The sequence below is a fragment of the Anguilla rostrata genome, chromosome 16, assembly GCF_018555375.3.
Source record: "Anguilla rostrata isolate EN2019 chromosome 16, ASM1855537v3, whole genome shotgun sequence".
In the NCBI taxonomy this organism is placed as follows: domain Eukaryota; kingdom Metazoa; phylum Chordata; class Actinopteri; order Anguilliformes; family Anguillidae; genus Anguilla; species Anguilla rostrata.
The window spans coordinates 23,848,912-23,875,814 of NC_057948.1; the positions used below are offsets into that span (position 1 = coordinate 23,848,912).

A 26,903-nucleotide genomic window follows, 5' to 3' on the forward strand; every position below is an offset into this window, starting at 1 on the left:
CTGGTTATTTTTTTCATTCCATTTATTAGCTTTTTTTTAAAAAGCAGGTGAAGGCGTAGGGTTTGTTATGAGCGAGACTGTCTTATGTTATTTCATTTGCTGGTGTTGTGGGCCTCCGTATGATGTTTGTTCAGTAAATTTCAGTATGGTGGCTTGTTGCCATGTGCATGAAACTGTGATCCCCCCCCCCAACCAGACCAGTCTTTTTGTAGCTTGTTTCCTGAAATGAAATACTCTGGATTTCTTTGAACTTCTATAGTGCATGTTCCCTGTATTGACATCAACGGGGCGAAATCCAAAGATGGAGGGTTATTCTGCCCCAGTGATTAGTACAAATGTGCCCCTCAGACACCTCAGTGTAATTAAAGTGTCAAATGAAAATTAAAGGTTTCATATTCTAAGTACTTGAGGAAGAAATGAAAGAATTGAATGTGTGGAGAGCAAATTTTTGCTATAATTGCTGCCTTTTTTAATCTCCAGGAAAAAGCTGCTGAAAGTGATTTCTTTCCAGGCATACCAAGCTGAGAGAATTGGAGCAGCAGTCATGGGAAGATTGCCTTTTTTATTAATGATCCTGGCTGCGTCATGCAGTCTCGAAACGTAGGCCTACTCCGCAGCATGTAACCGGCATTGTTAGCTGCCAGCTGGTATTTCTTGGAGCCTCGTGGTAGGTTTCTCTACAGCTAACAAATTTGGCATTGATTCATTACTTTTGCGAACATTATTCTCCAGCAAGAAGCGATCTGACAGACTCAACTTCCTCGCTGAAAGTTGGTGTTTTGCAGCGTTAAAAAAAGAAACTATATTAATCTGGCCGATGAGCAACTGCGATATCCTACAGCGTTCAAATTAAATGTGAGGCGTGCTGGATCTCTTTGTTCTACTCGGTATGCTATTTAGCGATCAGAGCGAAGGTGAGATGAGATGGTGCATTCCAGATGAGAAGCAGACGTCTCTCGAGTCTCCAGGCATTCCAGATGTGAGCGCTCGGAATGTACCGCGATCATGTGAACGCTTTTAGGGCGAGTGAAAAGGAGGACGAGAAGGAAAAACGTCAGTGACTGTGGGGTGCGATTTCGTTGAATCTCGGCAGGACCATAATTGAAGGGGCTTTTGCATGAAGCGCGATGAGGACGTATGAAAGCACGTGAGCGTTTTGCTCTAACGAGCTGACGTCACAAATATAGACGCGGCTGTCCTTCCAGAGGGCCTCCTAATACGCCCCGTATTGTACTGCCAGCTGACGGGCTGTTGGTATTGACGTTCTTATGTACTTACACGAATGGCTGCTTGGTTTTCAGCCAGTAATGCACAGTATTTTATATCTAATTATTTTTGATGGAGCAAGGGATACCTTTTTGCAAACTGGTTAAGTCGCCTCATTCATTCAATAAATACCGTTGACATGTCATTGAGAAATCCATTTAACAGCTCAGAAATGTTGAAAACTGTCTGAACAAGTCCTTTGAAAGTCACATTTTTTGGACAGAGAAGCCTCAGGTAAGGGGCAGGAGTGTTTTACCTTACATTTGGACCCGTTGGTTCCAAATGTTGGTTATGAACCAAAGAAATGCATTTTCTTTTGGCTGGACCGCAACAGCGAATGTCTGTGACTGACTGAGTGAGTGATGAAGTTACACTATTGGTCGGCCAAGTTATGAAATCACACCAATGGTTGGCCGGATCACGTGTGTTAGGTTCAGCCATATACTAGGTTTTATCCTGGTCTTGTTTTTTAACTAACATTTTTTTTTTTAAAACTAAATCCCACACCGTATAAATGGATGCCAGGATGTCATAACACTCTCTAAATTTGGTGCCAGGTGACCACAGCAGAGTTCTTTATCTTCGTGCACATCGTTTCCCACGTAGCACACGGGATTTAGAGCCGTGCCCGCTGGAACGTTTGCCAAAAGTTGTGATTTACTGTTATCTTTTTGTTTTTGAACTGCATTAGAGCATAGAGAGCAGCTCAAAATAGCATGCACCCCATTCCTAATTTTAACTTAACAAAATTCATTTTTCAATTGCCCGTAAGGTTTTTCCTCGTGGAATAGTATGCAGCACATTCAAAGTGCAGAAAGCTGGTAAAATGCGAGAAGTGGTTAAATCGCACTTTGCATTCAGGTGCAGGTAGTGTGTACAGCGTTGGCTCGTCTCCCGTTTACTTTCCGTAGGTACACCTGACACTCCCGTACCCAATCCAGCAACATCAGGAGCTGACTTCCCGCTCTTCACTCCTGAACTGCAATGTTCCAGCTGTTTGATTTTCAGTATTATTTTAATGTCTGTACACTATTCTTAGCTGTCCCAGAGGAAGCTTCCATGTAATAAATGGAAAAATTGAGAAATGAAGGCCATTAATTCATAATAACGTTCTGCTCCATAATTTCTTCTTCCTTTTTTTTTTTTTTTTATATATATGAGGAAGCAGTTGAAGCTGCTTTCTTTCAAGGAAAACAAAAATTTTTGACCTGGGGGTTTACTTTTTGACTGACATGTTTGTTTTAGTAATGCTCTAAAACCAAAAGCAGCCCCTTCTCTGATACTCCGGCTGTTTATGACAGGCAGTTTATTCAGGACAACATCCCCTTTTGTCATTCTAGGACACCGCATTTCCCCGTTTCCAAGTCCGCTGCACTCTGCAAGCCTGGACAGGTGGCATTTCCTCCCAAGTCAGTTACACCTGCAGCGTATGTAGACATGAAAATAAATAAATAAATAAAAAATGGTTGCCATGCTGAGGTAAATGTGTGAATCTGAGCTGGAGTCCACACCCTGTGTGTCTCGATGTGATGACAGCACAGGGACTAACCGTAGATAGCCCACTGAAATGTTCTTCAGGAAATGTAATTCCCTGGTGAGTGACATCACTGTGCACCCAGCATGTAGAGTTCACATGTTAACGCAAAGATGCACCCCGGCCTTTTGCCATGCCCTTGTCAGTGTGCTGTTGTGCAAGATCGGCAAACTTGCTGGCAGATTTTAGTCTCGTCAAGTACAGAAAACAATCTCATTACCATATGCAAATTGCAGTTTACAGATATGCAAATGAGCAGCTGCGGGGAGGCAGTTAGTTTTGACAGATGTTGTGAGCCGGGGGTCACAAACCTGATATGCAATGTGACATCACGTGGTGGCGAGCCCACTGCTGGAGCTCAAGGTCTTAACAAGACGGGCCTAGCAATGCCTCTGCGAGTTCCTTACTGCGGTATATTTGATCAAATAGATACAGAGCTGGATATTTACTGGAGCAGTTCTGGTTTAGCAGTACACTAGCTTAAGGATACAACCATGCCCCCGGGTGAGATTGACAATCACAGGTTTGGCGTGAATCATCAGTACCTGTGGAACTGTGCCGCCTGCACCCATGTCCTAGTAGCCCTGCAGCTGAAGCATGTGTGTGTTTCTCTGGTTGGGGGTTGGGGGTTACCGGTGTGCACCTGACGTGTGCTTGTGAGGACTGTGAGCAGTGACCCTAAGATCTTTGCCAACCTAAACCCATCCCTATACCTGGCCATAGTTGGAAATGACTTGGCCCTGGCCAAGGCAAGGCCCAGGTTTGCGATGATAGCCTTTTACCAACCGTGCCACCGAAGCCAGAGCAATTCAGATGGAAGGATTACACGGTATTTACTTTATTTCTAATTGACTGCACAATGCTGACGTTTCACGCTGGGCTCTGACTGCGAGTGAATTTGGTTTGCTTAACACTCAGCCTAGCGCAGTAACTGCCGTCGCACAGCATGAGAAGCACCAAAGGCGATCACCGCCGCGTCTCTCTCCGACGCAGTGGAGCAGATTACAAGACATTTTCTTGATTTCGCTTCAGGAAATACTTGCTCAGAAACTCTGAAACCTTGAAAGTGAGGTTGTTAAAATAAATGATTCCGCTGGAGACGCTGGCACTGGCACGGGAACATGCTAGGAGAATCAATGAGAGGAGCAGGGCTGAGGCAGCGCCGAGTGTCTCCGACGGTCGCTTACCGCAGAAGGTTCCAGGCACTTTGCACTGAGTAATCTCTCTGTAGCCCCGCGCCCCTTTGTAAAGAAGATTGAAAAAGCCGTGGACAACAGCAGAGGGTTGGAGGCTGTGGGGAATAAAGGAAGCTCTTCCATCCTGAGCACGCGAGCAATCTAGCGTGAAGAAGAGGCCGTTCTGAGTCAGTATTACGAGGAGGTATATTCATGTTTTTCGCCCCTGGCTACAGCGGCGCGGGACCGCATAGATGGCAGGCACGCACGCGCGTTAAAAGGACAGGGCAAGATTGGGTCAGTTGAGGGGGAGGGGAAACCAGGCAGCATAGGTTACAGGCAAGTTCCTTGTTGTGATCTCGTTTTTCATTTCCTTTATGGTGTCATTAAAGCATGTGATCCCCAGAATTCTGTAGCATTTAATTAGGCACTGTAAAGAGGTGAGCTATTTTCATTGTTGCATGAACAGTGAAAACAGTTGGATGATGGTCAAAAGAGCTATATTCACAGCATTCTTCAGCTGCGCTGTAAAATCTCACTGGGAATGTAACGTTGGCAAACTACCCACCCCAGTCATCTCTCCGCTCTGTTTCAGAGAACATATTTTCATATTAATAGATAAAGAAAAAGAAATCTTGCATGTGTTAGTTCTGGGTATAGATGCATAGGTTTTCAAAGATTTTCTGCGCAGTAATGTTTTATTTCAACTATACATGCTGTGTTTACAAAAAAAAAAACTCTAAAAAAACAAAACAATGAACATAATTATTTACACATTCACAGTAAATGTTTACAACATTATCTACATGTTAAAATAGTCCCGTAAAACACACAACTGCATTTCAGCCAACGGTTTGCATGTAGTTGTAAAAAGAAAAGTCACCGACTCTGGTTCAATCGCACTGGAAAGGCTTGAGGAAGTCAAACTGCAACACAAAGACTTGACGTCATATTGCAATATACAAGGCAGCTTGACATTACAGACCTCCAAGCTTCAAACACATGGACAGATCACATGTTATTGCAAAACAAAAAAAAAAGCCTAGTAGCAGGTAGAGACATCCAACTTAATGAATAGGCAATTGTTTGAATACATACATATCTTGTAAACAGAATGACGTCGGGTTCGCTTGTTAGGGAGCCAACGTCTCGGTGAAACTGTACAATGAAATGGGATGGAGGAACGGCACGAACGTGTGCAGACTCGGAGAGAACTACATATTTCCAATGCGGCTGCTGTGAAAACGCTTTAGAGTTTAAAAGTCCTCGTGTGGAAAAATGACTACGGTCAGAAGGCATTCTTTTTCCTGGCCAGAACGGAACGCAAAACGCTCCTCGTTGCTGTCCGTTAATACCTGCCAACGTCCAGCTGTCCCTTCAAAAACAAATTAGCTGTGTCACTGAATCGATACTTAAATCGGCTTTTTTTCCTGTTGTTTTATGTTTTGAGGCATTGAGCTGTTTTTAAATTTATGAATGTTAAAATTGACAGTTGCTGTTAGTTCAGTCGGCTGGGCTTGGCTCCAGCAGCTCTGAAATGGACAGGACCGCGTTACTCCACGCTGGTAGTGTGGCACCTCGGAGTGGCACCCGGCGGAAGTGTGCGGAGTGTAAAGGATGGAAGCCTGTAGTGTTTCGGTAATTCAAAGCAATGGAGAGGAAGCTGCCAGGACAGTAGACCTCGCGCTGTTAAGGTGAGGCTGTCCTCGTTTTAAGGTTCACGTCAGGTTTGCCCTGCAGCGGAATGTTTGGTCAGCAGGTTGGCTCTTTGTTCCACCGACTGCGGCTTTTTGGAACGCGCGGTTTGCCCATTTGGGTGGCCTACACCCCAAATGCTCAAACCGCAGTGGACAGTTTCCCAATATATATATATATATTTTTAACCATCGTTCACTGAATAAGGCACACGATGCACGGATTTGCCTAAAAATATTTATATATTTATAATATGCACTCAACATACTGTCATTACCAGCATGACCATTCAAAACACATGGGTTAATTTTTGTTTGGAATAATTGTACAATTAATTATCTCTGAAAGAGGCTGAAAGTTGCAGGACAGAAGGTGAAATTAAAAACCTTTTCTGCCTTGCGCTGCGGCAGACTGAAATCTCTGTGAATGTTGCTGGACCTTTAGCTTCCAGGAACAGGAAGGACCGGAGGACACAAACGGCGTAGTGACAGATACGAGTTCAGATACGAGGTTCAGGGACTCATTTCTAAGCCTGGCTGGCACTGCCACCCCTGCAGACTTACATTTTTTTGGGGGAGGGGGGCTATCACAAGCATGGCCCAATGCCACCTGGTCTGGGTAGTGCCAGCACCAGATCCCTCAAAACCACATGTGCAGTAACGTACCGCTCACCTGAAAAACGACCAGAGCTACACAAACGCAATGCTACTCATAATGTCCTAAATGCACAAAACCACCTCTTCATTTTTCCCTTCCTACCAGTAGCAGCAAATAACATTCAGGAAAGTTCCCAGTGAGACAAAACTGTACTCCAGGGGGTCATTGCTCATACTTAGTGAAAATCCAAGGTCCATGTACATTAAAGTCTTTAATGTACCTTGGAAAGTGACTCTTAAGAACTTGTTTCTGTTTATAATCAGCTGACTGCCCCGCAGACAGGCAATGTGCCAGCATCCTATTGGTCTATTCCCGTGTTCCACACAGGACACACTTCCTGCCCCAAACACAACGCCTCCGCTACAGTCGGCCAGATGATGGTCGTCGTTTTGGTTCGTGATATCAGGGCCATGTGTTTGCGATTCAACATGTGGCTCATTGCCGCTGGAAGGTTTGATACATTATTTTTTTGTTCCTTGAAATGGTGAGTGAAATGCATACATTTTTCCTCTGTTCACATTTACTGGGAAGACGACACTCGGTGGCAGTGAATAAAAGGTACCCATTCTTCAAGTATTCTCGGCCGACCGCTCTCTCTGTTCTGGGAGCGACGCGGCCGTTCGTTTCGAAGCCCAAGCAGCCCAGCTCCTCCATGCTTTTTTCTGTCCCTCTTGGGGCCTCCCTAGCAGGAGGGAACTCCCAACTCAAATTCTGAAAGAGTGGAAAATTACAAAAAAAAAAAACAAAAACAAGATGGTACCCACAGTGCCTTTCTTTCTTTGGCCACTTGTAATTTCCACTCAAACCCCACCAGCTCTCCTAAAATGCGGGTCTGGGGCCGGGGACTCCCCACGTCCTCAGAGCTGGTGTCCCCTTGGGCGCTAGCGGCCAGTGTCCATGTTGATCGAGCGCCCCTTGCCCTCTCAGTAGCTGTACTTGTTCACAACCCTGATCTGAGCAGTCTGTGGGATGAACCCGTTTGGTTTGGGCGGGACGTCGGGCTTTATCGACGGCGTCCTCCTGACCCCCGTGCGGGGCAGGGAGCCCTGCCCGCTGTAGCTGCTCTGTCGGGACAGGGAGGGCTGGGGGTGGACCCCCCGGGGCATCCCGTGAGAGTCCAGTCTGGAGGGGGGCGTGGGGGGCATGTAGCCCCCTCTGTTCATACTGGGTTGCCGCGATACGGCGACCCCGACCCCATTGGGCGAGTTCATGTTTTTGGGGAGGGCGGATATGGAGTGCCTCTGGGAGGCCCGCTGGTAGCCCCTCTGCCGCTCCAGCGTGTCAGTCTGCCCCGTGGGCGTGGTCGGGCTGCTGGGAACATCCACCCGCTTTGTGGGACTGTTCCTGGGCAGGGAGGAGGAGGGCGAATACAGCGACGCCTCCCTGCTGGGGACTTTGGGCGGGACCTCTGCCATACCCAGCATGGGGTCCAGCATCATGTTCTGGCGCGGGGAGCTGGGTGCGTCCACAAGGATGGCCTTGGGCCCGCCCCCTCCGCCGCTGCCGTCGGTCAGGTGCTTCAGCAGGTCGTTGAGGGTGTTCCGCGTATCCACGGCTCGCCGCTGGTCCTTCCTGCTGGGCCTGGAGCAGGCAGGCTGCTCACCGCTCGGCACCCTCCTCTCACACCGCAACGCGTCGCTGCCGCTGGAGAAGGACGCCCGGTAGTCGTGGGTGGCGTTGGGGAGGACCACGGCGCTGGGGATGTGGGCGTGGCCTACGGGCGAGTGCGGGGGAGGGCTGGAGGGGAAGTACTGCGGGCTTTTGGGTGGGGAGTCCCGGCGGGACGGCAGCACCTTGCCCTGGGCCTTCTCCCACTGGTTCCTGATTGGCTGCAGGCTCTTCTGCTGCAGGACGGGCGTGGACTCTGGCGTGGGGAGGGCAGACAGCTCCGGCGGCTGGCACTGGCTGCCCAGCATCATGGCCTTGGTGTCGGCGCCGGTCAGCGGGTCCTTCCCGGTGCTCAGCAGGTTGGTGTACAGCTTCGGGGAGTCCATGTTCTGCTGGTACTCCTTCACCGGGCTGTCGAAGAGCCCGTTGAGCTTGGCGAAGCTGCCGGCCGAGTCCGTGCAGGACTGCGCCGACTCCCCGTCCTTATGGATCCTTCTGGGCTTCTGTAGGAAGGCATCCCGGTAGCAGTAGACCGCCATCCCCGCGATCATGGCCCCCAGGAGGAAGGCGGCGAAAACGCAGGTGATCAGGACGTTCATGTGGACCATCTGGTTGGATTCACTCGACTGCACCTCCCACACACCTAGGCACACACACACAGCTTTAACATCCACATGACAGTGCGGCTTAAAAAAGGTTCTCTTTGGCCCCTAAACACACTTTCTCTCGCTTTCCTGAGGCTAGTGTTCTACATTAACCTGTTTCTGTTACGACAGTTTCTTTGTCATTTGTATTTCCTGTCAGTTATGAAGGAACGCTCGCCGCCTCTGATTGATGCGTCTGACAACAGAATAAAATGATGGGATTTTAGATGAGGGCACGCCAGATGCGTATAAGGGGTCGGGGAAATTTGCATTTAAATTCTGATAATTTCCCGAGGCGATGTCGACCCGTAGACTCAGGCGGAATTTCTAGAAGGGTGTTTTTTAATTAGAGCGTGAGATCTACCTCGGTCCCTGTGATTGTACAGATTATGTTGCGAATATCATTTTTTCTTGATCATTCAGGCAGTTGAAAAATGAAGAAAACAAGAGTGAAATCTGAATTCTCTTTCAGCAAATGATCTAATCCTTTGTACCAGTACCGCTACCTGTAAACAGCCTTTTTAGGTGGCCTTGAACACAATTTATACAGAATAATGAAATTTACCAAGGGAGGAGCTCATAGTTGTGAATAACGTGCATTGTACAGAATAAAGAAGTTTTGATTGTGTTATTTGGTGAGTTGTTACCCCGTTCAGTATGGAATTTTAAAAAATATTCCCAGAAGGATTGCAGAAAGTTAGTTAAGTTAGTGAAGACATGCCGATCAGTTCTTAATTCAGGGGTCGAAGTGTAAAAAACCTATTTAGCGAAAGGTGCTGGAAGATTTGTTAGTAACCACAGACATTTTAGGGAGTTAGTCATCTACCCATGCAACACCCAGTGGGGTAGAAGAGACTGCCAGGAACAGGGAATGCGAAAGGGAAGGCTACTATAACTGGTGGGTTTTAGAAGAAATTTGTGGCAGAAAAAAAAGAGTGAAATGAAGGAAAATTGAAACTAAAATATCAAGGAGGAAAAATGCAAAGATGTTGAGAAAACATTTCAAAACACAAACATGAACACACAAAGCAGAATAAAAATACAAATAAAAAATGATACATTGAAATATAAAAAGAATAAATGCCATATTTGCTGATGGAGGTCCTGCATAGCTGCTTGCAAATTATGTTAACATGGGGAGGGACTTCCTTTTATGGGAAATGACACCCCGCTTGTGCTTTGGGATAATTAAAAACAAATGAAAGTAGGCTGCAATCAACCCATTTTAGGGAATAGACAGTGGCAGCTTAATGGGAACGTCATGAAGAAATTTATAACTTGTGCAAAACATAAAGACAAAAGCCAGGAACTAAAAAGGTGACGATGTGAAAAAATAACAAAGGTTTATTCAAGTTTTATGAATGTGACATTTGATATTCTCAACTACTGTTGTGATGGAAATCGCTAAACTAGGGCAGTGGGGCACCTAACGTTGAGATGGCCATTTTCACAAGGCATAAATAGAAAATGAAATGAATGCTTAATTATTAACAAGTTTTCCCTTATGCGGAAGTGACTATGTACTTCTCCTTCATGCTACGGGGCAGGGGCAGACTAAAACGTTCCCTGGCGCTAACACATGCGTCGGCCGCGGCGGTAGGGCCCGTTCTGCCGCCTCAGGGCACCGCGGCGCACCGTACCGCGCGTAGTGTCGCGCTCAAAAGACCGGCTAATGGCAGCTATTCTCCAGGCCTCCATTCAGCAGCTCTGAGCTTCCTATGGGGACGGCTTACCCTGAGGCACGCCAGGTAAGGACCCAAAAGACTGGGAAGTGATGGTGGGGACGTCGTGGTGCACAAATTCCCTTGAACCATTAAATTCAGATGTCTGAGCGGTAGTGATTTGGGTTGTTGCTACGGGGACAGGCGTCACTGTTGTGACTGACGCTGATGATGACAACTCCATGTCTGTGGTGACAAACAAAACCGTTAAACCACCGAAAGAACAACAAAAACAAAAACAGTTGTGGACAAAGCAAACGGTTAAACAAAACACGGTTAGCGGATGCAGTCAAAGGGTAGCAGTTTATTTTTCGCTGACAGTTTTTTTTTTTTGTGGGGGGGGGTTATAATTATTTTTTCTTTACCCAACAAAAATAACAATTCAGTGTGTCAATAATATATAGCCAGAAACTATCCTTGAATTATTATATTGTAGTTTAGAACCTGGCTTAATATTATTATAATTGCAACAGATGATGAATCCCAATGATACACTTTTAATCCTCTGAATATCCCAAGTTATATTAAATACCATTGAAAATACCTCTGACTACTAATGAAATTTGACTGCGTGTCAAGACGCTTCAACACTGAATGCTAATGTGCAGACATCACAGATTAAGGGAAAATGGCGTGTTGTGTGAGTCAGGTGAGATGACGACAGAGATGTAGAGAACAAGGGTTTGTGCTCAATGGGTTACTGTGCAGGAGCTGATGGACAAATGCTGACGGGGAGACAGCTGTGGTTCAGCAGTGAAACGGTTAACAATAAGACGGGAGCATTGTCATGGAAACACTTTTACGTGGGATTTGGTTGTGAGAGACGAGGGGGGGGTTTGTTAATATGACAGGTGACTGGGGGAAACAGAGGGAATGGGGTGGGGGGGGTTGAGATACGCTGAACTCAAGGAAGGAAAGAAATATTTTTTAAAATAAACTAACCAGACGTTGGGTCGCCAAATGATTTGTAATCTGGCGTAGATGTAGCTGCCAAAAATTCTACAAGAGTTAAAGGAACAGGAAATCAGTATAGAAATAATAATAATAATAATAATAATAATAATAATAATAAATCAAGACCAAAATTAAAGCAGTTTGCAAACTAAGGCTTTAGTTCACAAATTGTTTTAACGGAAAGCAAATCCTAACATACATCCATACATACAACACCCCGTCACGTGCACTGGGGAAAAACGAGTGGGTTTATCTGGGTGCTGCTGTTTGAGTGGGGTAGTTCAGCCTTGTGGATCTCTTTTGGCAGTGATGCGTATCATGTCCATGTGCTATGGGCGCCGTTAGTAAGATGTGGCAGTGAATGTGTCCGTGGTCATTCCCCGCTGGAATGTGCCCGGAGCCTACTGGTGTGTGCCGCTGTGAGTTAGTGCTGTCAGCCGCGGATACGCCGCACGCCAACCCGCCAACGTCTCACCGTGACAGTCGCCCAGCCGCGCGGTGTTGCCGTATTCCACGTCCTGTTCGTAGCCGGTTCTGTCCGGCAGAGAGAGAGAGAGAGAGAGAGAAGGGGTTGAAAGGGGAGAGCACGTTAAAAAAAGAAACCTGCACCTGTGAATTCGTCACTGCTGGGCGTGGCTACAGCACGAGGCCACGCGGGTCTTAACGAGCGTGACACTCAAACGATCAGTAAAAGCGCAGCCGTGAGCCAGCTGGCCGGGCCGGGAGAGGGAGAGGGAGTTAAGTGCTTACAGCTGGCCGGGCGGGATCTTCTCACAGGATCTGTGTGGCATCCAGCCGCAGTAGGGATCCCGCGACGCGATGCAGGACCTGCGTTTCACAAACACCGTCAGTATGCGCGCTCACCTGACACAGCTTTCTCAGCTTTTACATATTACACCGGTTTAACACCGCGAGGTACTGCCGCTCAGGTGGATTTCAGCCACTAGCTCAGAGGTGCAACAGCTATTCCTCATCTGGGATTTGAACCCGCAAACATTTTAGGTCTGATTCCTAATGACAGCACCACACTGCTGCTCTGTTGCTACAGACTAAAGATTAAAAACTGTCTGTGCGGCCACCGGAGCTGAACGCCCAGCGCCAGAAACAAGGCTGGTGTGGAACAAGCCCATGAACCTGTGCAGCTGCAGATGAGGGCGGGGCTAGGGGGTGTCACTCACTTGTGGCAGGAGGCGTGGCGCTGGCAGCGGCTGAGAGGCATCCTGATCACGCAGCTGGAGAAGGCCACGTACAGGCCGTGCGTCTCTCTGTCCAGGTGCAGCGACAGCACACGTCTGTCCTCCTCGCTGTTTGAGACGCACCTGCGACCGAGAGAAGACCGAGAGCAGAGAGAGAGGCGGTCAGACCAGGACCGGTCCGTCACGCACGGCTGGCCGTTAGGACTCGCCCTGTCCCGCTTTGACCCACTTTTGACCTGGCCTCTCCTGGCCCTTTAAGAGTTTTAATCAGCCTTCAGAGTGCAGCTGCACAGCAACACGTCAACCACAATCATAAGAGCAGAACATCGAAGTCTGTTGTGCAAAAACACACTGGAACCACAGCATAACTAAACCCCAGGGGCCCTAAGACCTTGTGAGAATGAGACCATCGTGATAAGGGTCGTCTAACATACTTGGCACGGTTGAAGACGTCGATCTCCTCCAATAAGACGCTGTCGTTCAGGGAATGCTGGGAAGTCTTGGCCAGCACCTTCAGGACTATGCCTGCTTCAGAGCCGATGTACACCACCGTGTAGTTCTGGTAAGGGCCGGCGGCGTTGTCCACCGCCACGGCTGTCAGCCTGTACCTACCAAGAGAGAGGGAGAAAGCTCTGTTAACGCTACTCTGAGACTATAATGAGAGTAATTATCCCTCTCTACCCCGGCGGTAATTAGCACAGGCCCCTGGAAGCTTCCCCGGGGAAGGGCAGGACCTTACCGCACGCGGGTCTTTGTGAACCAGGGCTCGTCGTTGACGGATGGAACGGCGGCGTCCATCAGGGGGTGGGACTTGATGAAGAGCAGCGTTTCGTCGGGGAACTCGATGGAGGTTTTGTATCCCTCTGCGGGACCGTGTCCTGCACAGCAGCCAGGCCTGAGGGGAACGGGAGGGGGGCAATTATCACTCCTGGAGTCCCAGGTGGCTGGGGGTGGAGTCCACTCCCACAGAGTACGATCAGTTTTCTTTTTTCTTTTGCGTAATCAGAGACGCTAACGATGTGTCGCGTGCTCGTAAAAGCACACCTGCGCTAACACAGTGCCTGCCAGGCGGGGGTAAGTAAGCAGCAAGTCTAATTATCAGCACATTAATTATTTACCCCCACAACCACCGACAAATTACAGCTTGTTGGAAACGTTGCACCTACCTGGGTTTTGGCAGCCTGTGCTCGGGAAAGGCCGTCCAGACGGAGTCTGCCGTTTTCTGCTCCTTAAACTGGCCATGGAAGACCTTTTCGATGTCCGCCATGGAGAATGCGCAAACCGCCGAGCCTGGAATGCTGTGGCGATATGGGATGTTCGCACGGCGTTAGCGGTTAGAGCGTCAGGGCGGAAGAACCGAACTGAATAGGACTACAGCAGAAACCGGAGAACCAAATGTGAAGTCGAATCGTCACCCCTACCTGTTGAGCTGCGTGGTGAACACGCCCACCACAGTCGGGACTCCGTTGATGTCGACGATGTCCGTGATGGACTGCAGCACGTCGAAGTAGAAGAAGGACTCCCCGGGGACGGAGCAGTTCAGCCGGGCCTTTACGAACGAGGTCCAGTGCTTCTCCAGAACTCTCTGCGACCCGCCCACGTCGTTCTTGCATATGCGAGCCACTCTGGAGTACACAGCCTGTGGGACGGAACCGGGCGGAGGTGGGTTGGGTCAACATCACCGACAAACAGGGTTCCTGCACCTAAATAACACACTACAGGCTGCCTTGCGTAGCATCTGCAAATGCAGGCCCTGCCGAGGGCCTCTGTCCTACTAGCAGGACGTTCTCCACATGCCCTGAATCTGCTACAAGCAGCTCTTTATAAAACTGAATGGGAATTAACAAAAAAAAAAAAACAAGAAAAAAGGGATGGGGGAAAGAATTCCAAATTCTTTAAATTAACCATGCGGTTCAGTCTTAATAATTCACCGCAGCAAATCTCCAGCACTGAGCAGGTATCACTCCCTGCATTAGTGAGACTGAAATATTTATGGGCTCGTGGTTTAGGGAAAGTGCTTAAAACCTGTCTGGGAAAATCCCGGGATGCTGTGTTGGTAAATTTCCGAGCGAGCCGGAGGAGGCCGAGTGGTGCATGCTAATGCCCGAAGGGAGACATCAATTACCGCCAAGCGGAGGCCCCAGAACAGATCTGAGGCTGGCGGGTGCGGCGGGTGTTTATCTTTTTACAGCCGCGCTAAAATCGAATGAATTGTTCCCATTACTGTACAGCGCGGTTTTCGTTTGCGTGGCGTCGTGCGTCAATTCGGGACCCACCTTCCCCAGGCTGTTGTACTCCGCCGCGATTTCCCTGAAGAAGAAGTAGACGTAATTTCCGTAGTTCACAGCGTGCAGAAAGTGGGGTTCTGAAAAGGCAGCGTTTTCGCATCGTTAGCGACTTTAGCATTTGTCTATTGTTGCGGCGGGTTTCACGCAGCGATTGGGGAGCCCTGGCTTAGCGGTGACCTAGATTGTTCAGAAGTACGGAATTTCAAAATAAAACAAACACATTTTTTCATGTAGTCTGGAGGCACTGAAGTCTATTTCAGTCAAGGAAGAAAAAAAAAACAGATTATAGGTATAAACACAAGAACGTTTTGAAAAGTTTCTCCAATAAAAACACGAGCATGCACTCTGCTAATCGATCTTCAGCGTTAAGATAGGAAAAAAAAACACCCAAACAGATGCTGGAATGAAAAAAATATGGCTTCAGCTCCAGCAGGACAACTCTCCAGAAGCTTTCATTCACAGTGTGATTGTTTTGGTCGGCTTGACTGGCTCATATGATGGAAGGAGTCTTTAAGAAGGTGGAGTTCACAGGAATGTCACACATTTTGCAGCAGTATAGTATTATGGTTAGATAACTGGACCTGTAGCACAAGAGGTTGTAGGTTTGATTCCCAAGTGGGACCCTGTTGTTATACAACTTGAATTGCTTCAGGAAATGTCTGGCTGTATAAAATGTATTTTATGCTTAAAAAAAAATGAAAGTGGGTCTCGGTCTGAACATCGGCTTCAGGCCAAAATGAAAATGTGTTCTGAATGCAACGTTGCCGTGCCGATGTGAGGGCGCACGCGTGAACAGGCGATTGGCAGCTGATTGGGACCTCTTACCTTTCAGCCATTTGGAGTCGTACTTGATGGTCCTGAGGGCGGAGCCATCTCCCATGCTGCGGTAAATGACGGCGTCGCTGGCCAGGAAGTCCGCCACGGTAGCAGAGTACAGTTTCCCATCTGCAAGAGACGCGCGGCGAAGGTCAGTGCTTGTGTCGCGTTGATAAACAAATACATTTGGGTCTCGCTTTTACGCCTGGATAAAAGGATGCTATGTTTTCGCTTTGGCGGTAACTAGCTTTTTATTAAAAATAATGAAATGCTTACAGGTTTATCGACCGTGACCACAACTTTTCAGGGTCGTAGTTGCTATGGACACCGGAGTGCTCCACTCATTGTAATAAATATGATGATTATGATTAATAACACTCCTGCTCATATCTGGCTCTTATATAGCCATCACAGTTTTCATCACCCCCCCTCCCCCGCGTCTAAGATGTTCCAAAAGGACATTCATCATTCTGATTGGATTATTTTTAAAGACATTCATACCAGCAAAGAGGGCGACATTGGTCTGTTTGGCGTCAAATGGGCACCTTGCCAAACCACTGATTTCCTCCCCATCAAACTCCAGGTTGTCCAACTGGGTGTAAACAAAAGATGAACAGAATATTATTGTTGCTTTTATTATTTTCATTTTCACTGTTATGATGCATGTGTAATGAAGGTATGCACACGAATAACAACAATAATTCGCTTGAAAGCAGGCGCAGCAGCCGTGACACTCTAAGCACGCTTCGCGTCCTCCTCCACCGGTTCCTCACACGGCATGCGACAGATGTTCGTCTCGCTGCCGCTGCCTAATTAAAATGGCTGGAACAATTTACGCTGAATGCACACAAAACCGTAAACGCCATTAATCGCGGAAGAAGCGGTAGCCATCGACATACCCGGTAGAACCTGCACATGGGGTTAAATCCGTTGGTTCCGCAGATGAAAACCAGATCGTCGTTTCTGGGGGCCAACACCTTAATGAAATTATGGCATTCATCCTTTGAACAAAAAGGGGGGAGAGAAAGAGGACAGGGAGGTTACTTATGGGTTTATGTTGTGTTTTTTTTGGAGAGCAGTTCCTGCTTTTTAAATAGGTAGAGGAGAGGACTTATCTTACCCTGTGTTTGCCTTTCATGGCACAGGTCTCCCTGTCTGGTTGGCCAGACCTCCATGTCAGTTTCTGAAATGGGAAGAGGAGAAATGAATGCGCTGCAATGCATTGGACTGATACTCTTATTTGTATTTCCTTAATTATCAGTTGTTCATACTTTCACAGTGTTCGGGTCAAGACGTGAATTAACACCTGCAGTGTCTGACCAAAATGCATTAAAATATTTTCTTTCCATAAAATGTACTTGGTGCAAATAAGCAGTTAGGAAGACGCAAAGTAAATAATGATGCTGAGAAAGTCAGGAGATTACTAAGGAATCCCTTGTAGGATGGGCACACACCTAACTTAAATGAAATGTGCAGACCAGGATCTAAGACAACACACTGTACATGTGTCCAATGCATGTGTCCAGAGCAACTTAAGTTATCCACCTCAAAAGAAGCACACAAACATAACTGAACGTGCAAGAAAATGAGTATATAATATATAAGGGAGTTCAAAACAGTTAAGTCTTTTTAATGTCCATGTGACTTAATTTGCAGCCTCAATCAGGGGCCTCTACGGCCGTGACCTTTGACCCCATCACCTAAAATTGATATGGTTCTGCAGAAAAGCCGCCTGTTCCGCTTAATCAAAATCCATTCATAACTGGCTATAATGGGGGCAACGAGACACCCTTTGATTTTCACGTTTCGGCAATGATGGCCTAATAGACTACAAATCACATGAGCTGTTGGAGGGATACAAGGGAGTCGAGTAAATCGAAGACATTAAATGAGGTGTGAATGGAAGAAATGGGCGAAGCAGTAAAAGATGGTCAGCTTTGGATTCCTTGCAGGGAGGGCAGCCCCACACGAGCCCTGATAAATGATCAATCTCTGAGGATGCGGGGGAGCCAGGCGTGAGCGGAAGCAGGTACACACAGCGTGATAAATCAATGCGTTCCCTCCGCAGCGCGGGTATAATGAGAGATCAAGCACAACTGAGAGAACCAGACTGAGACGGCTAGAAGAGAAAAGCAGAACCAGCCAGAGAAAGCGCAGCCATGGACAGTGGTTCTGTAGGGAAACGGAGTGGAGATTGGGCTGAAATTCTGTGGGCGACGTGAGTTTATTTTTTCATTATTTTTATTAGGGCAAGCCAGGTTGAAAGCATTTGAGAAAGCGGGACGTGACCGGGCTTCAGAAAGGCAGGGGGTCAGAGTACGAAACAGGCCCAGAGGACAGGGCAGTGAAAGTGAGTGAAGCTGCTTCGGTATGTACCAGCTCTAGTACACACTGAATCAATGGACTGAGTCCCCAGGAGAGCAGAGAAGGTAAAGACAGGTCATCGAGAGAGGGGGTGAGGACATGACAGAATGATCATCTGCAATTATGCTGACACACATTCACACACACACTTTTACATACACATACTCTTTCTCATTCACACACACACACACACACACATAGGCAGACTCTTTCGTGCACACACACACACACACTCTCTCGCACTCACACACACACACCACCTCCCCTTCCCCCCCAGCGAGTAAAAATCAGCATTCTGCATTTTTGGATGCAGCTGTAAGCCTCTTAATTTTCTTAATGTCAACCTCCGCCTACCCCCCAACCCCCCCGGGTCTCACCTACGCCCGTTGGAGGTCTGCCTATTACTTTATTCAGCAAACAACTGCAAAACGGCACTTACCCTGTACGGGATGATTTCGTTCCGGTACGATTCCCGCAGACTCACTAAGTAGACCTGGTCTCTGTTGAAAGCACACACACACACGAGCAGGTCATTTCTGGTTATTGCTGCAGCTGCAAAAGGCAAAACCATTTCCTTCCCCCCTTCCACAGCAAACAGAGCCATTGCACCCCGTCATGTAACATAAATCGCCTCCATACCCTCCAATCAATACGCCGCTGGTATATATTATTGGGTAGTGGGTCCTGGATCCAATGCAATTAAGAGCTCCTGTAATGATTTACCTGCCAGCGATGAAGAGTGTGTCCTGGATCTTCGCCATCAGCTGGAAGTCCAGTCTGTGTTGAGATTCATTGCCCGAGGGACGGCCCCTGAAGACGGGGTACCGTCGGGAGTCTGCGGAGGAGATGAGGGATGGTGTTATTTGGGATTACCGAGCAGAAAAGTCGATGGGGGCCATTGATTAACTGTACGCATGACGGCCATAACTGCTTTTCCTCTCCGTCCTCCTAATGAATATTAAAGAAACAGCACTAACGCTGAATGCTCGTGTTAACTGTGTCAGCACATTTTTTTGTGTAATTTCTCACTGTACGGCACAGTGGGGGTGAGGCCAACCCTTTTAGTCTGCTTGATCCCAGACTGACAAGGCATTGTGGGATCGATTTGGTCCTCCCACATACGGCTGTGCATAATTTACTTTGTTATACTGAACAAATGGGAGAAAACTGAGCACTGATTGTCAGCCATCTGGAAAACAAATAAAACAGAGGCACCCCCACAACCCCCCCCCCCCCCCCCAAACAAAAGAGTAATTCTGTGATGCACCACCAGATGTTTTGTATTGTAGACAATGACAGTGAAATGTATGTTCTAATCGCTTCTTTAAAATACGCATCAAGGTTATTTTTAAAAAGCCTCAGTCTCAGGATCAGCACTTACAGTGGTAGTCTACGGAGTCGAGGGGGGCGGAGTCTTCCGGAAAGCTGACTGCGTGGGCGCACAGGTGCGCGGTGGCGAGCAGCAGGCAGCCCAGGAGCAGGTGTCCCCGCGGGGCCATGGTCGGCACAGAAAGCGCTCACTTCCTGTTTCAGAAATGTGTGGGTGTTACCTGCAGAAACACACAGAGAAGGGCTGTTGTCAGAAATATTTTTGTTTGTTTTTTTGATGAATAACCATTTTTATTAACCTTTGAAGATATGGGTTACAAAGCAATCTAATATTCTGCCCAATGTGCCTATTTCCTCGATCCCCACCTGGTTGGAAATCAGAGAAGACTCTTTAGCATGTGCATGGATTGAGTGCTCAAGCTGCACAGCGGTTAGCCATGCGCATGGTTCGCTATGGACACAGCAATCGGTGTCTACAGGACGTGTGAGCGAAACCAGCACCACAACAACCTTCTATTTTAGCACCAGCGCACCCAGCTACAAGAGGGCAGTAGTGAGTTTCCAGCTTTGCAGATATATCACCTCCCCTCCCTCTCTCCATCACACATCTTCCTATATGTCAATCGCTCCTCCCCCCCCCCCCCCACTGACAGCTCTAATTAGCATTTTCACTCGCTGTTTTCGCCTGCTGACGAGAGCTGATTTTTGTGCTGAGGTTTCAGTGTTGGTAATGGGCAGCTGTGCATTGTTGCACCTGCTGCAGCCGGAAAGGTCAGTAATGGCCGGTCAGCGGGGCACATCGGGAAGAGCCCGCAGACAGAGCAAGCGCACACCATCCTACGACAACGGCGCTCCTTCTGACCCACTGCTGCGGCTTTAAAACCGTGTCCCTCTCACGGTTCCTGGGGGTAGTCTGTTTACAAAAGAGCAAGGAGTGAAACCTATGCAGCCATGAGCAACAAGCAGACGGGTCTCTCTGTGTGACTTACTTATTTATTCATGTGTTTATATTCACGTTTTTAATTTTCTCATGTCCACCAGACTGCCGTTGCTGTTTATGTGAAAACATGACATTGCGATGGCCTGGCAGCGTTCTGGTAGTGACAGATTTCCAATCAAACGGAGCGCAAAGTAATGATTGCTTCAGCGGTCACTACGCAATACAGCAAGCAAATTTACCCAGGTGGACGGAGTGAGCAGGTATAAGCAGTTTTCGCCGGCAGAGGGGTGGGGGGGGGAAATGGATTAGCCCGAGGCGTGCGGAGTGACAGATGCGTATCCCCCGATGTGCGAGCCTGCCCTGTGCTGACCGCACATCGACCATTGATGCTTTTTCAATTAGCCCCTGCGCGCACCTGCTCGCGGCGGCCGGCGATAAGCATCGACCGCTCGGGCAGGCCGCTCGGGACCGTGATTCAGAGGGGGGAAGGGGGGGGACGCGGGAGGTTTGGCCGCGCCCGCTCGAGTCCGCGTCCGCGGCGGTTTTTTTTATCAGCCCGGCTGCAGCTTTCATGTGCGTGAGCTGGACGGAGCGCGGTGTAATCAGAGGCACATGCGAACCAGCCGGCCATCTGGTCTCAGTTGTTAAAGAATCAGCTCAGGGATCAGGCCCGTAATTATAAACTCTTTGCTAACATACCAAATATGGCAGAGAAAATACCCATTCTGACTATGTGTATTCTCAAATACACCAACCCCTGCCTCAAAAAAACTAAACAAAAACAAATTGCCCAAAAAAAGTCGATTCATTGAGATATTAAGATAATTTAAAGTCAAAAAGTCATGCGAAGTTTGTTCAGACCCTGCACTAGAACTATGTCCTGCAGACTGTAGGTTTGAATGGTGAGTGATAGCATGCTTACAGAAAGCAAGGATGAGCTGCACCCTAAAACACCTCACTGAATAGCAAGCATGGGCTGCACCCTAAAACACCTCACTGAATAGCAAGCATGGGCTGCATCCTAAAACACCTCACTGAATAAAGGGACCGTATACTAATCTACTGAAGTCAAGTCACCCAGGATAAAGATAAATATTGTACTTACTAATCAGCAAGCAAGTATCATCTACAGCTAACAACCTCAACAGAGAACAGGTGACAAATGAAAACAACCCTGGGCTTCTCACTGTACTCTCCTTATTGGTCCAAACTGGCAACATGATGGCCAGGAAAGACTTGCAGAGGAATGCATGCCAATCCTAAAGAGGGAAAACACACCTTTCCACATGCCCCGTGTCCTGCAGAGCCAGTACCTCCATTTTTCATTCCTCACCCACGTTTCCTTTGCACAAATTTCCACAATCCAGGTTAGCCACAAAGCCCCAGGATCTTAAAAGGATGAGCCGCTGCTCATGCATGCGGTCCTGTATGCATTATTCATGCAAGGTTACAGTGTGAGCCGAACGTACCCTGCTGTTACCCAATCCCACGATTCCTTATTAAAACGCTATGAATGAAGAGGGGCCGACATATAAATAAAATAAATAAGTAAAATGAAACCTCGGGTGTTGTACGTCACCGCAGAATGGCAAGGCATGCAGACGACGTGCCTGAAAAATGCGAGCCAGCCCCCGGCAAGCACAGAAGCTCCGTTCCGTGCCCTGGCTGTTCTTGACTTCCAGTGTCTAGATCTTGGCAAGCCCAGAGCCGAGAACAGAGCTCTCGTCACGCAACATGCTACCGCTTGGCGCTCCCACTCTCGTTTATTGCGAAAGCGCCTTGTTGCGACAAGTTCCTTCAGTCCCGATTCCATTCAAAAGGCTTCTCAGTGGGTGATGTTGCCAAACAACTTGCTTACGGGGCTGAACAAAAGTAACTGTAATTGTCCATTTTTTATTTTTTTTGGTTAGGAATTGTATGCTGACTTTCTGTCTGGTAGGTCACAGCAGTCTGCTGTTTACCAGCAATAAGGCTGGACTCCCCTACAGCGAGATTCGACTTGGGGGGACTCCGGCAATAAAAAGGCAGCAAGACAATAAGGGCAATTTGTCATTTGAGATCTCTACTAACTTGGCCGCTCCGCACGATGCCTGAAGCTTGGCTGTGGGGTTCCATGTCGTCCCGTTCCCTGCCGTGTGGTGAGGCCACAGAATATGAGATCAGGAAATGGAGCTGATGTTTTTTTTTTTTTCTGGGGGAGGGGAGGTTCTCGCTTGTGTACAGAATCAGAGAAAGACCCCCCTTGTCCCTCCCCCTTTCTTCTCCCCACTGTCAGAATCTGAGCCAGGTAGAACCACAAGAGTTCTGGTTCCAGATGTTTTTACTCTGTCCTTTTCTGTCAGGTCAAATAAGAACTATACGGTTGAACCAAACAGCTTTGCTCCCATGACCAAGCCTGGTGCTGGCAAACTAAAACCAGGTCCGTAGGCACCTTTATCAGAGCCACACATCACTCCAGCGTGTCACGTTATCAGGCATAGCATATGTGGAACATCAAGTGTCAGGTCACTAGTTATAGAATTGGCGTGATAACACTAGCCAAGGTCTTGACAACTTTTTTGGAACATGCGTTATAGCTGTGGTTCTGCCTGATACTGTTTGGAAAAGGGGAACATTTAGGGCTCCTGTTAAGTAACATGCTGTTAAACCAAATGGAAGGCCATCACCGTGCTTCCAGAGTAACTAAGAAGTGCTGAAAAGTTAACCATCGGTCCTGTGGGGCGAACAGCGCATGCGATTAGAGCGGACCTTGATCACTGCAGTAAAATTCTTTACCGGAGTAATAAGAATGCGTAATCTTCCGTGCTGAGTCAAGGACGAGATAGGAGGAGTCCGAACTTGTTTGCCCTGAAAGTTCTGGCAAGTGACGCGTTTCTGCTTATGGCAAAATAACGCTCCCTCTCAGTTCTCTGGGGAACTGCGAGACCGTGCTTTTTTTTGCTCTTTTTAAAGGAAGCGGTTGCTGCTTTAAATAAAGCTCCATGCATGCAAACTTTCCGGCAGGTGCGGGTCCCCTGGCCCCATGCAACGCCGGGGTCGGGCCCCATAATAGAAGCCTCGTGTTCTGGATGTTGACTTTAAGGCCTGTGCCAGGACAATGCCAGCAATGGCGTGGAAGAGCGAAATTGCTGTGGCCAGCTGTTCTATCCACAGTCCAATGATCACTGAGAGGCCCAGTTACAAAGCCAGGGGTCTCTTGTGGTCAGAGACAGCATGATTGATGGGCTGCTATACAGCGTTTGGGTACAGAATAGGGAAAAGTTCACTTTGTGGTCGCTGAAGTGGAACATTTGACTAATTAACAAAAAGACCAATGGAGAACGTGCAGTAGGCTAAATCAACCTTATTAAATCTTAAGTACGGAGTAGGTAAACTACGCGCGATTTTTAATGCAGGCTGGGTTTCAGTATTTCTATTCTCGAAGTGAGAAAAAAAGCTGCAGTCCAAACATGTTAGCGGAGGGGGTATAAAATACAAAAGGTGGTATGGTAATATACATTTTCCAGCCGAAACATTTAGACCGCGTAGGCCTGTAGTATGATGTATAAATACATAGCCCAACATTAAATACATTTGCCCTCTTCGAACAGTTGTAAATTCATATGGTAAAGACAAAGTGTCAGTTTGTAGGCTACGTCGTAACAGTGCAATTAGGGTACAACATGTGAGAGGTAAAAACTCAAGGGAGACTTTACATAGCTTATCCACGTGTAACAGTCAATAATAGAGCAGTCGTTATCATAGAAAGTATGCGTTTTATTTCTTAATTATAAATGCCTGCACCGTAATCAATTAATCCCCTCACAAGACATGCTCGGAAACATGCTGTAACTCCAACGCCACTCCAACATCTAATTTTAATATGTTAAAGAGATGCCTGTGGATAGTCTACATTCAGTCATTCAGTCGCCTTACAGTTTCAACTATTGCTCTCAGTTCAACCTGTATACCATATGGCAGCAGTAACGATTTAAGGGTAGCCTAATGATTTCTTAGTGGCGATAGCGACTAAAGGTGACAGAAGGATTGCTTAAATTAATTCTGCAGAAGCTGAGCGGCTACGAAAAAGGAGACCGTAGCCTATACGAGAATCTTAACGCACTAATCAAGGACGAACGAAACTGTGATACTTAAAATACGTTTAGTCGTTTCCCTTGAAACTAATACGACTGAAGGGAGAACTAAACCAAAGAACGGACCATTTAACTCGGGCCATTTAACTGGACCGATGGACAGATAGAACACAAAGTAACAGTGAACACTGGCGCACGCACGTTAGATACTGTAACTGGCTTTCAAATGTTGCAGTATATTGTATAATTTAGCTGTCCGTTGAGGGAAACTACAGAACCGTGTACTCGGAGGCATGCAATACCTGAACGATATTTATATTGATTCTGAAATGGGGATACTTGCTTACGCCGCGAAATTCGTTTAAGGTACTCACGTCAACCGCTTCAAACGCCAGTCAGTATTATCTAAAAATCTGTGTAGAAATGTTAAGTTAATTACTGAATTATATAAACGGTATTACAGTTGTATTAGCACAGTTTATTACCTTCTCCACAATATCCTCAGCAAAATATAATTCATGAGGAAAAACATTATTATTAGCTTACTAAAAATATATACCTTAATCTAGTTACAAAGTAATAGATAACGTTAAATAATAAGCTGATCGACAGCATAATGAACAGTGCTGTAATCATAAATCAGATGTTAAATCTCATAACATAGGCTATGCCTGAGATTCTGTGTCCACACACACACACACACACAGCTAATAAAAAAGACTCCCTACCTTGTGGCTTTCAAACATTTATGAAAACAAAATTCCAGCTCCTTAGATTCCACAGTTCCACTCAGCGGTATAATCCACAATAAAAATGTGTAAATATCCCAAACGCATCCCTCGTCCGGAATATCCAGCCTCCTTTCTGTCCGGTTGTGGACTGCGAAAATTAATTCCGATGGCAATAAGGACGTATTTTCCCACTGACTCGTCAATCTATCCGTCCTTAGGCCCGACTTTAAGCTTTCTGATCTTCAAAGACCGATCAAATGGCACCACTGCCGCCCCTTCCCCCTTTCCTTAACCCCGACCCCCTTCCCGACAGTAACTTTAATAACCAGAGGGGGAAAAACAAACAAGAGAAGTGAGCCCAAACGCAAGGGCAGCTGTAGCCTAAACGTGTGCGACAAAAGTTAAAAACCAAAAAGAACCGTTTAAATCTCCTCCTGAAAGACCAGAACCACAGATCGGACGTATGGAGATGGTCTGTGAATGCAGCGGCTGTCTGATTAAAAATAGCTTCTCGAGTACTATTTTTGTACTTCACATACTAGCGAGTTGGATGCGCTTCGTTCTGCTCTGCCTGCCTACAACACACTTCGTTATGATCCCAGTACTTGCAAATCTCTTGCCCTCGTCTTCTTTCCCGAAAGCCCACTAGTTCATATATAAAATTGCCTGGAAGTAGCTTTCCGAAGGCGCCACTCACCTCATCTGAATCGGTATTCTGTATCCTCGAATATTGCAACAAAAACAAATGGGCAACTTCTAACTTTGGAGCTGCGCTGTGTACTGTTCACAGAGAAAAACAAAACTGCTGCACAGCAAACGGTGTAACTCGATCCACGCTGACTCTATCCACAGAGAGAACCGCCCGCAGTCTACCAATAGGACGACCGCTCAGCAGCTGGCCCCGCCCCAATCCTCCGTTCCTTTCTCCCCTTGCGCTTGCCGCTTTTCCTGGATGTGGATTTTGGCTCGTTTCCCGGCTCGACTGAGCGTATCCTGCTGCCGTGAGGGCCCCTAAATCGCCCTGACCCTGCTTTCACCCATCCCCCACCTGAAATAAGCTGGCTTTAAAAACCTTTAACTGAACTGTTTTCGCAGAGGTTGATTTGGAGCAGTCGAAGCAGAGACGGTCCCTCCCTCAAGTCATTCAAGCTGCGACCTCGCCTCGGACGCACCCACGCTCCAGTGCAGCCTTTAAAGATTTGTTTTATGGCTGTACTGCGAATCACGAAACATTATGTTGATATCGTTTTACATATGCGTCTTGCATATTTGCCATGCAGTTATAACAAGAGTAGCTCCCATACGTGTGCATGATGCTATATTGCTGTTTTTTTTTTTTTTTTTTTTTTTTTTAAAGAATAAATGTACCTTTGATTCTAGAATAGTGTAATACTACTTCGTTCGCACCCAAAGTCTGGATATAATCTAATTGGACGCCAAATAAGTTACAAAATGTTTGAAACTATTTTGCCTTCATGTAATTGACAGGGCACTGAAGTCCTGCACGTGAAGCTATGGCTGGGAGCCTGCCAGCTGTGCTCAGATATGTCCAGTTGTTTGCACAAGATTAAGCATTTTTCAACTGCGTGATTAAGTCCGCAACACACGCCCTATCTATAACTACAAGCTTTTTGGTATTATGATATCCTCTGCTGATGTCCAAGAAAATAGGGATAAACGTTTACAGCGGGTCAAGGTTAAAGAAAATTTAAGAGGAAGCTTCTTGTGGCAGCTCTCCTGTCTGATAAAGTAACAGCCTTTAAACTGATACCAAGTTGCTGATATGTATATATAGTTGTTTTTTTAATTAAATTGCAGGGATGTACTGAAACCCGTTTATTTAGAATTCCACAACCACATACCCATTGCGCGTTTAGTTTACTTAGAAAAGCGTCTAAAAGCATATAAACAA

The 26,903-nt window shown here is 47.1% G+C and overlaps 1 protein-coding gene and 1 long non-coding RNA gene across 21 annotated transcripts in view; one reads left to right on the forward strand and one right to left on the reverse strand.

Annotated features, from left to right (window-relative positions):
• LOC135242566 (uncharacterized) overlaps positions 1-26,903 on the forward strand; it is a 235,752-nt gene that overhangs the window by 13,405 nt on the left and 195,444 nt on the right. For 11 of the 15 annotated variants that reach the window (XR_010326384.1, XR_010326387.1, XR_010326385.1 and 8 more), the window contains exon 2: positions 15,571-15,705. This is a non-coding gene — a long non-coding RNA (uncharacterized LOC135242566). Of the gene's footprint in view, positions 1-15,570; positions 15,706-17,622; positions 17,773-18,509; positions 18,930-26,903 lie in introns of those variants that run through there. The other 4 variants (XR_010326392.1, XR_010326390.1, XR_010326391.1 and 1 more) reach the window with 3 other exon arrangements.
• On the reverse strand, positions 4,655-26,014 carry LOC135242562 (semaphorin-6D-like). 6 transcript variants are annotated; one of them, XM_064313690.1, is made up of 19 exons: positions 25,689-26,014; positions 19,300-19,468; positions 18,642-18,753; positions 18,358-18,418; positions 16,675-16,737; positions 16,454-16,555; positions 16,056-16,146; positions 15,564-15,683; positions 14,727-14,815; positions 13,872-14,089; positions 13,617-13,748; positions 13,190-13,345; positions 12,885-13,052; positions 12,433-12,573; positions 12,005-12,082; positions 11,730-11,788; positions 11,243-11,299; positions 10,313-10,486; positions 4,655-8,578 (listed from the first exon to the last, which is right to left on the reverse strand). In XM_064313690.1, exons 2-19 carry the CDS (start codon positions 19,415-19,417, stop codon positions 7,251-7,253), a joined length of 3,267 nt encoding a protein of 1,088 aa, XP_064169760.1. In that variant the 5' UTR covers positions 19,418-19,468; positions 25,689-26,014; the 3' UTR covers positions 4,655-7,250. The 6 variants fall into 6 exon arrangements, with proteins under 6 accessions (XP_064169760.1, XP_064169758.1, XP_064169759.1 ...); XM_064313688.1 differs by having other exon boundaries at positions 12,885-13,058; positions 25,689-26,011; XM_064313689.1 differs by lacking the exon at positions 25,689-26,014 and adding an exon at positions 24,989-25,682 and having other exon boundaries at positions 12,885-13,058.

Coding starts and splice junctions, on each gene's coding strand:
- LOC135242562 (XM_064313688.1), bottom strand. CDS start 19,417: ATGGCCCCGCGGGGACACCTGCTCCTGGGCTGCCTGCTGCTCGCCACC. Junction 14,816..15,563: donor CGACTCCAAATGGCTGAAAG/GTAAGAGGTCCC, acceptor CTGCCTTTTCAG/AACCCCACTTTCTGCACGCT. Junction 12,083..12,432: donor CGCCACGCCTCCTGCCACAA/GTGAGTGACACC, acceptor TGTGAAACGCAG/GTCCTGCATCGCGTCGCGGG.